Here is a 10,349-nt window from a genome sequence, read left to right as displayed (position 1 = left end):
CTATGCATACATGCAGATCACAAAAGGGCCTTTTTTTTCACAATTTCATGGGTCATCCAAGGGGTTTTTGTTTATCCTAGAGTAGTTTGAGACTAGTGTTAATTCTAGATGACTTGAGAAGCCTTTCGAATCAATTGGCTTGGTATTCCATGTAGTCCAACTCTTATGTTATAGGAATTTATCCTTTTATCTGACCTGCTTATATTTGAATGATTTTGAAGCAATTAGAGGGATTTGGACATTTGTTTAGAGTTTCACATCAGTTACACTTGGGTTGAGAGTTTTGAGGTGGTCAACTACATGTTTCTAGCATTTGATCCCTTTCCTTTGTTGCTTTCATCATCTATCAAACCTTGGATGAAAACTTTCTTTTATATTGTATTTTTCACCTCATTATTAAGGTTTCTATCTTTTGGCCCAATTTTTGCACATTGCAATTTCTAATAAATTATATTGGACACACTACATTGTAGTAGATTTCATAGTTAATTAAATTCATAGATTGATTCCTTCTCTAGTATTTTTATATTTTTAACACCATTTTCCATAGTAACCAATAATATTCTAAATAAATAATATTCTTATATGACAGCTAAAAATTTGATGGAACATAGAGATTGGTAGGCAATTTTTTTCTAAAACTATAAATATGACACTCAAATTCATCAAAATTTATTATAAGAAAGTACAATATATTATTTAATAATGTAAATATATATGTATGATATATCTCTTATTTGATAATATATAAGCTTTTTATTTTTATATATTGTTAATCTTTTTATAATAATTTATATTATTTTTAAGATAGAATAAAGCATGTTATGAATTTAGAAACTTGTTTAATTAATTTGATACATTGTATAATAAAATATATGATTTAGAAATCCATTGTAAATTTGTGACTTTACAAACATTACAAAAAATTGAAGTAGTTTAATTCATTTAAAATAATATTTTGTTTTATCAATAAATGGTCAAAGGCTAGATTAATTATTATTATTTGTTAGAATTAATTATTATTATATGTTAAATGAAGGGAGATTCAAACCCAAAACCTCCCACATGAGAAGCTCACAAATTACCATTGCATTGTAGGCTTTTGCCTCATTTAAAATAATATTTATATATTCTTAAATATTTAGATTTTTTTAAATATATTTAAATAATTTTTAAATTAAAAGTATAAATTTGCCAATTAATTTTTTTATATAAAATGTATAATGAAAAGTATTAAAATGATAATGCTTGAACCATTGAAAAAATATTCGTCTTAGAGATAAGGGTGACCCTCAAAGGCCTGCTAGGGAGCGTCTACTTTCATGTGATTTGCTTCTCTTTGACCTTCGAAAAGTAACATAAAGAGGATTAAAAATAACATTCTATCATTTTTAATGTATTGTCTTTGACCGCGTTAACGGTGACAATTGCAGTCATTGACCTTTCTCATCACGTCATCTTCCAAACAAAAGTATTAAATAAGGGAGTGGTGATCAATAATCTGAATTGAATGCGAAAAGCAAAGGAAGGATAGCTAAAGGAATACTGAACCATATCCATTCTACTTAGAGAAATTAACCAGATGAGATCACGTGAAGATTTTATGTTCGTAGAATCTACCGATGTCACGAGTAGTCATTTATCCCTTATATAACTCTCTTACTGACGTCAGAAGGAGTCATGATAATGGCTCTTTTAACAATTATAAAGAAATGTCATTTCAAGTGGCTATTTTAGTGTTTTGATAGGCTCGTCAAATATTCGAGGATAACCATGGGCAACTTGTATGTTGGACCTCCCATTTTAAGCTAAAGCTAATATGAAATTAAGCCTGTCTGATAGTACTTGCTTGCATTATCAACATGCTGCCAAAAACAAAAAACGCAGGATCTGGAATCATATTTCACCAGTCAAAGTCGCAACTACCAAATTATTTTGCCTTTAACAGATAATTTTTGACGCATAAATTAATAATAATAGGCGCATTTTAGATAAAAGGTAGAAGAAACAATTGAAGAGGACATTGAGATTTATTAGAAATTAGAAGTGTACTGATTAACCTTAATCATGAACTCGATGAAACAAAGGCTGTCGTTGAGTATATCATGGCCTTCCGTAGTTGCAATGATGAACGCCATCGTTTGTTTTATTAATCACCATAGCCTGATATTGCTTTGATAATGAGCAACCGAATGGAAGCACTCGTTTGCGTTATGATTCTCATCGTATCGTGGGGTGCATACTTCTGTTACGCTGAATCAGGTGCCATTCTAATTTATCTATAATTTTGTCTCTTATCTGTATTTCTACTGCTTATGTAATTTTAGTCTTCTCTTTTGATCAGGATTTCTGAGCCTCGATTTTGGTGGAAGTGGAAATCGCACAGATCCCAACACCGGTATCACGTGGAAATCGCACAGATCCCAAAACCATATTGACCCAAACGGCCTTGAATTTTACCAGCAAAGCTTACGTGTGTTCCCTAACGTGCCTTTCTTATTAAGATTATACTTCGTAGGTATCGATTACACTAGTAAAACTCCAGATTTCAAGTACTCTATCGAGACACAGGACATGCTAAGCTCAAGAAAACCAACTCTTCAAAGTGAAACCCCACAAGTAGGTGAGAAGATCCTGGTCAGTGGCGGACAAACGCTGTATATTTGCTTGATCAGAGAATCGGAGGATGTCGATCCATTTATTTCTTCTATTGAGCTCAGACCTCTTCGACAAGGCATGTACGCTCCTCATGTTAGCCCTGGATTAATGTTGCAATTCTTAATGAGGCAGAATTTCGGCGCATCTGAGCTTCTCAGGTTAATAATGCTCACCCAATTCATTTTTTGTATCCCAAGATTTGTAATTTACACCTATTTTAATAATTTGGTCATGAAATAATCATTCATTTAGGTACCTCCAAGACCAATTCGACCGCACGTGGGAGCCGACAACAGTTAATGAAGAAGATAACGTTACTTCTGTTGAGAAGATTTCAACAAACGATACACGAGATCTTCCTCCACCTCTGGTCATGCAAACGGCGGTGTCCACAGCGGACATGACTTTAGATTTTGTGTTTGCATCGGCCTCAGGGAAAAACTTATTGTTATTGTATGTTGCCGAGATCATGAATTTGTCTGGGTCAAGAATTTTCGACATAGCCATTAACGATGAGCGAAAAATAGTATCCGACCTTAGTCTTGTCAGAAACAATTCTGCCATTGAAGTACCGTTGATGGACACGGCGATTTCCCTGATGACGTTGTCCAAAGCTTCAAACTCTACAATGGGTCCAATGCTCAATGCTCTGGAGTTGTACGAAACGGTTATCTCCTCAACTCCAACATCTTCGGAAGACGGTGAGGACAAAACTTCACGCCCGTGGCTAAACAGCAGGGAATTTGCACCTGAAATGACAGTTTCTGGAATTAATTAATTAATTTATAAATCACACAGTCGTTATGTGATTTATAAATTAATTAATTAATTCCAAAAACTGTCACATCAGGTGCAAATCCTCTGCTGTATAGACATTGCCAAACTTCACGCTTTCTTGAATATTTTCCTTGATACAAATTAATATGATGAAATGTGTACCTTTTATAATATTAACTCATAGCTTAATGTACAGTTGAAGCTCTCGCTACCGTTAAAAAATTACTTAACATGAGTAATTGGATCTCGGATCCATGTTTTGCTTATCCGTGGGAAGGAATCGTGTATACTGACAGCTTCGTACCAGTCAGAGTTTCAGAGATGTAAATTTATGTCCTACTCATGTTATTTTCTGTTTTCCTGTTTTAATATGAATGATTGAAGAGAAAGCAATTGACATACCTATTCTTCTTAAATCGTGATGATATACAGCAACTTATCGAATAGGAATCTGACAGGATCGATACCCTCAAGTCTGGGTAACATGACTGCACTGATCAAAATGTAAGTCTGAAATTCTATATTTACTTTTCATCTGCACACAGTAAGCTATTATTCACACATTAAATTTGATTCTTAAGTTAAAAGTGTTAAAAGTGACTTACTTTTTCTAAGCTTAAGCTTAAGGTTTGTTGTGTACATATTCTTTATTAGTCTACTTATTTTCAAAACTAATCTTAATTAAAAGATAAAATTTGAAGGAATAATAAAACTATCTACAAGAAGATCTGACAATAGAACCTAATCAATAAAATATATACAACAACCTCAACAATCAGATAAAATCAACAAAGTCATCAAACTCAACAATGTTAAGCATGAAATCCCATTACTAGTGTTGTGTGATCAATATGCTTCAAGAAAGTTAGCCATTGGTCATACATATCCTCAGTAACTTGTTGAGTTACAATTCATATGAATGAGACATGACTTAAGATCATAATGGTTTTTTTGTGTTGAAGTGAGCTATGAATCTTCTTGGATAATGCTATTGTACTAAATTCACATGTAACTTACAAGTACCTGAAGAAACTTAAGAGAATGTAGTAGAGAATGTAATAACTACATTTTGTATATCATCTATTCCAATGTTTCTAGTATCTTTCTTCAGATTTTGTGATATGGTTTAACAGGCTTCAGTGAGATCTTCAGCAGATATTGTTGGAACAAAATGGCTATCCAGCCAATGGAATTGGTGCATATTGTAATTTATTAATTATTTATAAATTTTAAAGCAATTTTTTTATAATTTTAATTTAATATTAAATAATAGATTAATGGCTATTCTGTAGGCTGGATAGATTCTTCCTTATTGGAAGATGTATCTTGTGAAAAAACAACAATTTTTATCTAGATATTAATGATCTTTCTATAATAATCTGTCATCGTTTTAAGATAACGTAAGTTTTCAGATCCTTAACTATGATGCTAGCAATTTCTTCAATAAGTGTATCTTTTTGGAAAAATAGCCAATTGAACACCTTACAAGTAGCGTCAAAACACAACATCTCCCCTCAGTGTTCGTCACATAGACTAATAGCTTCATATAGATCCTTAATTAGAATGATAGAAATCTTGTTTAAAATAAATGGGGAGCATAACGCTTTACATCATCATGGATCAAAATATCAGAACATATAGATGGTCCTAACAGTTCTCCTTCCCGTCTCCAATTGTCTAGAAATTATGTTTGTGTACAATTCGAATTTTTTAGATAAAATTAAATCAACTTTATAGTATGTACATATCGATTTATATTGTATTGAACTCGTTTTCTCATAATGGCACCTGTTATCAGATGCCTCAAAAATAACTACCTCGGAGGACCTTTACCAGACTTATCCAAGTTAAGAAAGTTGGAGATCCTGTAAGTTACTCGTACATTAATCCCTCAAATTTTTTAACATTAAGCATTTTAAAATTGAAAAATAATAACCCCTCGAATATGCAACCATAGCAATTGTCCTTAATGAGTGATTGTGCAGGGATTTACAAAACAATAAGTTAAGTGGGGAAGTTCCAGCTTGGCTATCTAAGCTTCCTAACCTGAAGCAATTGTATGTCACACTATGTACTCGTTTACCTCTTTTTCTAAGAATTAGATGTGGAAATTAGAACGTAAACACGGGAAGTACACATTTAACCTGTCTTTTGCTATTCTCAGGTTTATACAGAACAATAATTTCAGTGGTATGATTCCTCCCAAACTTCTAAATACCCCTTCGTTGAATACCAGGTAACGCAAATTTCCTTCCACTCTGTTCATGTCCAAAACTATAGAATTAAAGCCGTTTCACTGCGTTGATGCGCCCTTTCTCAATAATTGAAGTCTAAGCAAAATACTGGGTGAGTCTATATAATTTAATATGCTGCAGATGTTATGGAAACGTTTATATATCTAAGCAAAACGGGGAATGTCAAACACCTTCCGGCACAATTACGTACTCTATTTCAAATCGGCACAATGTGGCAATTATCTCAGGAGTCATAGCGGGAGCCATTTCAATAGCTGGTTTTGTTTTGTTGGTGAGCATTATAATCAGTAGAAAGAAATCTAGTTCAAAAGAGAGTGTTGATTCGGATAGCAAAGGCAATAGCGAATCCATATACGTGCGTAGACAAGGTATGGAGATGCATTCCTATCGGACTTTGTAACGAAGATTTTTTATTTATTTTTCTCATTTACAATCGAATATTAGAATTTCATTTGAACGGGGCTTTGATATCAGTGTACATCAATTGCAGACTTCTCCATGGTTTTGGTGCCGAATTCAACAAAGACCCGTCCTTTCACATTAGACGAGATGTTCACAGCGACAGAAAATTTTAATCACAAGATTGGAAAAGGTGGCTTTGGATCGGTATTCCTCGGGAAACTTGAGGAAGGAAAACAAATTGCTGTCAAGGTACTCTCCTCCTTTTCCAAACAAGGAGCCATAGAGTTCCTAAATGAGGTAATATTCGCATTACCGATGCCCCCTGAGTAGTTTATAAGCTTTCATTGATTATCATATTGTATTGCACGAAAAGAACCCTGATTCACTTACCTTTTATCACCTGATTAATAGATTGATCTTCTGTCAAGAGTGCATCACAAGAACCTAGTGTCTTTACTGGGTTACTGCAATGAGTCTAGGGAGCTCATGCTTGCTTACAAGTACATGCCTCGAGGCTCCCTCAAGGACTACATCTATGGTAAATAAGGTCTTATGTTATTTATTATTTCTAGTGCTAATATTCATTGTTCTGTTGTAAATATTACATTCTAATGACTATGACTGATTCTTAAGTTAAAAGTAGTGAATTATAGTGACTTGCTCGTTCCAAAATTTCAAAGTACTTGTTATTGATAAATCCCCGATGCTTGGAACACTTGAGTATCCTAACCTATCCTCTATCTATAATCATGCTATAGTTGGGATGGGTACTTGAATTTCTATTTGAATTTTGATTTTGAATATTACTTTGGGTTATGCTACTATGGTAATTGTTCAATAGTTTTGGTTAGTACTTTTGCTCCTTCATCCCAAAAACTTGTCTCAACATTTTGACATCCTGAGGTACCCCAATATGTATGTTACACTAGATAAGTGTTAAATAATTAAAATTGACATACATTTTAAAAATTGATTTTTTCTTTAAAATAGTAGATTAATTACTAAGCATAATTCATTTGTGTCCAACATCCTACTCCAGGTCCAAATGCAGGCGATAATGCAAAACTAGATTGGAAAACCAAGCTAAAAATAGCATTGGATGCTACATATGGTAACAATTCTCAACTTTGTTCCATTGCTTGGCAATTACAATTGAATTAAAGCATCTCGTTAGTACTCCTAAAGTTGATTTTTTACTTTTAAAATTGTTATGGGTGGTTCACCCAAATCTAACTCTATCAAGCAATTTTTTGAAGGGCTAGAATACCTCCATGTGGGCTGCACCCCAAAAATAATTCATAGGGATGTAAAGACAGCAAACATTCTTCTAGATGCAAATCTAAATGGTAAACTAGCTGATTTCGGTCTTTCAAGAGTTACGATAGATGGAGAGGAATCCCATGTAACAACCACTATAAAAGGAACTGCGGGATACTTGGATCCAGAGTAATTATAAATGCTCACTTAACTTCTTTTTTTAAATTTTCGTGTGCACTACAAGCCAATTTGATGATTCTTATGAGTTTGATATTATGTTTCTATTTGTTTCATAGATATTTCAGCACTCAGATGCTGACAGGAAAATGTGATGTGTATAGTTTTGGAGTAGTCTTATTGGAAATCATATGGGGTAGAAAACCCATTGATGGAAAACTTTCTAAAGAGGAAATTAATCTCGTCAGATGGGAAAGATGTGATTTGGATATTCATGTATTATGCTTATGTATCATTTGTTTACTCTAGTAGTAAAAATAATTAGTTTATGGCTGAGCAGGTTACACCATATATTCATGGAGAAGAGGATATATCTATCAAAATATCAAATATAGTGGACAAGAGGTTGCAGTCACATGATTATAACATAAAATCTGTCATTCATCTGGCAAAACTAGGGATTAGATGCACTGAAGTTGATCCATTGGCTAGGCCAACAGTAAGTGATGTTGTAGTTGAGATCAAATTGGCTATGAGATATGAGAATGAGAACAATGTGGGTGATGTTTTTGACATGTTAGAGTTTAGCGACGACTATGGTGATCAAATGGGTAGCCAGGTGTCTACTTCTTACTCGAGTGGATCAAAGGAGATAGCCTCTAGTGACAATAGTTCCAGCTTTCTTGGCTAAAGAAGATCATTCAAAAGCTATATGTATATGTATAAAAATGCAATTTATGGATATATAAACATCTCACAATGTTGGAAAATAATTAAATCATCCAACCATCACAAATTTTCATTTAAAAAATTATCACATTTTTTATATAAATAAACTTTGAAGTTTTTTATTTTTTATTTTTTCTATTATCTCATGTATTAATGGAGTCTTGTAAATTGTACATTTTTTAAATTTTGTCTCATATTTTGCACTATTTTTGTGTGATACTTTGTCTTATCTCAACTTAAGTTTTTAGCACTCTTATGTCATTTTCCTTGATTCTTATACTCTTCCACCTCTTTTGAGTTGTCATTTCATTTGAACTATTTGCACAAACTTAGATATGTCAGGTCTAGCTTGCCAAAGCTAATTTATTACTTGAAAAAAAACTACTATTGCATTGTATTGAAAACCAACAATCGCCACTATTAAATCCTAAATGACCTTCAAGTTTGACCTCTAAGGCAAGACTATAATTTTTTTTTGTATTCAAACAACCCATTGTAGAATTTGAAAATATTCAAATTGTCCTTGTAGTTATGAGTTGGAAGTGGTTTGATTCTTAATATATTTATTGCCTAAATATCTTCATTTTATATCTTATTTAGATTATTTCATTTACTATCCATAAAGTATAGTCAAGCTCTCTTAGAATCACACTTTTATTTGGCAAGTGTATGATATTGATTTCCTAGGTGCATGTAAAGAAACAAGCCAAAAGTTCAAAATTGAACATGACCAACATAGTATAAATTATATAGAATAACGATATATAAGAAAGTGAAAAAATAAGAAATGAGATATGAAGAGTAACTTGATACTAAAATATGGTACTAAGTAGGTAAAATAGAAATGTTGGGTACTAGTGTCTTTAATGTTGTCCTAATGTGTGATGTTGTGCAGAAAATAGAATAAGGAGTTTAATAGGTTTATGTCTCTAAAATATCTAGAATGTGTTTAGTCACTAGCATTTGGCACTAGTATCTAAGGATATTTTTTTGTTCAAAATCAAGCGATGCCTCTCACCATTATTTTTATCTATTTGTATCATTGTCAAGTTATAGATGAAATCATTTAGTGATAGATATCACACATTGTACCCTACCTCATGCATTTTTTAAAAGTCTCTACTAAGTTTGTACATATGAGAACATGATTCTTAGGATGGATGGAGAAAAAAGAGATATTTTTAAATTGTTCATAGTTATAGTGCATCATAAATTGTCAATACCATATATTATAGATCCATGTACATATAATATATATTACAACTTTCATCACAAACATTTAGTACCATAGATCTCAATTACATGCATATCGTATATATACACATATCCTCCTACATCATACATGTCAAAAACATCATACCATGTCATATATATATCCTACATTATGCAACATAAGTCATCAACCTTGCATGTAGTCCATAATTATTATTAATAGAATCTATTAATCATAATAAATCATATCTAATATAGGATTCTCTAATTGAGATATCCTCCAAAATTTGATGGTTTTTGTTTTTGTGCCCTTATCCCCACTAAGAATGTTAGTGTTACCAAACCTACTCAATGTACCTATGCAATCTCTATTAAATAATGATCTATAAACACTTCTAACATTGTCTGATATTGCATATTTCATAGTATTATGCCTCCTAGCTTATCCTTTATAATTTTCTAGAGCATCAGTATACACATGTACAAATTCCTATATGTTTAGCATGTTTCAATCACCCTCCACCAATAACCCAAAAATCCAACTCATATATAATCTCATGATCTTCCATGTCACATAGAATATATGGTAACTCTATTGATGCTTGTTGTACTCTTTTTACTTGAATATTAAAATATTCTCAAATTTCAAACACCTTATAGAACAACTCCTAAATGCTAAGGTTATACTAGCCTCTCTATCTACAAAAATAGAGAACATTGTAGATTCTTCCTAGGATATAATTTTCTCATGCATTAGCAGCCCCTTGTAGTACTTTGAGAATAGTTGCAGCCTATCCTAATGAGAAGTAATTAGCTCACAAGTCTTAACAAATCTAATATCTAATCAATCCCACCAAAGATAGCTTGATAACATTGCAAATC

General features: G+C 32.5%; 1 protein-coding gene across 1 annotated transcript; it reads left to right on the top strand.

The window, feature by feature from the left end:
• Window positions 1-1,971: 1,971 nt before the first annotated feature.
• LOC149577242 (putative LRR receptor-like serine/threonine-protein kinase At1g67720) lies at window positions 1,972-8,307 on the top strand. The gene is made up of 14 exons (XM_089829944.1): window positions 1,972-2,262; window positions 2,345-2,816; window positions 2,911-3,359; window positions 3,632-3,758; window positions 3,868-3,939; window positions 5,234-5,302; window positions 5,421-5,492; window positions 5,600-5,671; window positions 5,811-6,058; window positions 6,181-6,389; window positions 6,504-6,630; window positions 7,132-7,203; window positions 7,349-7,538; window positions 7,646-8,307. The coding sequence occupies exons 1-14, from the start codon at window positions 2,181-2,183 to the stop codon at window positions 7,833-7,835; spliced, it is 2,451 nt and encodes an 816-aa protein (XP_089686070.1). The 5' UTR covers window positions 1,972-2,180; the 3' UTR covers window positions 7,836-8,307.
• Window positions 8,308-10,349: the final 2,042 nt, after the last annotated feature.

Source organism: Cupressus sempervirens, chromosome 1, assembly GCF_028749045.1.
Source record: "Cupressus sempervirens isolate cs-2001-9-10 chromosome 1, ASM2874904v1, whole genome shotgun sequence".
Classification (NCBI taxonomy): Eukaryota; Viridiplantae; Streptophyta; class Pinopsida; order Cupressales; family Cupressaceae; genus Cupressus; species Cupressus sempervirens.
Note: the sequence above shows the minus strand (reverse complement) of the source record. Positions and strands in the feature narration are given on the sequence as shown.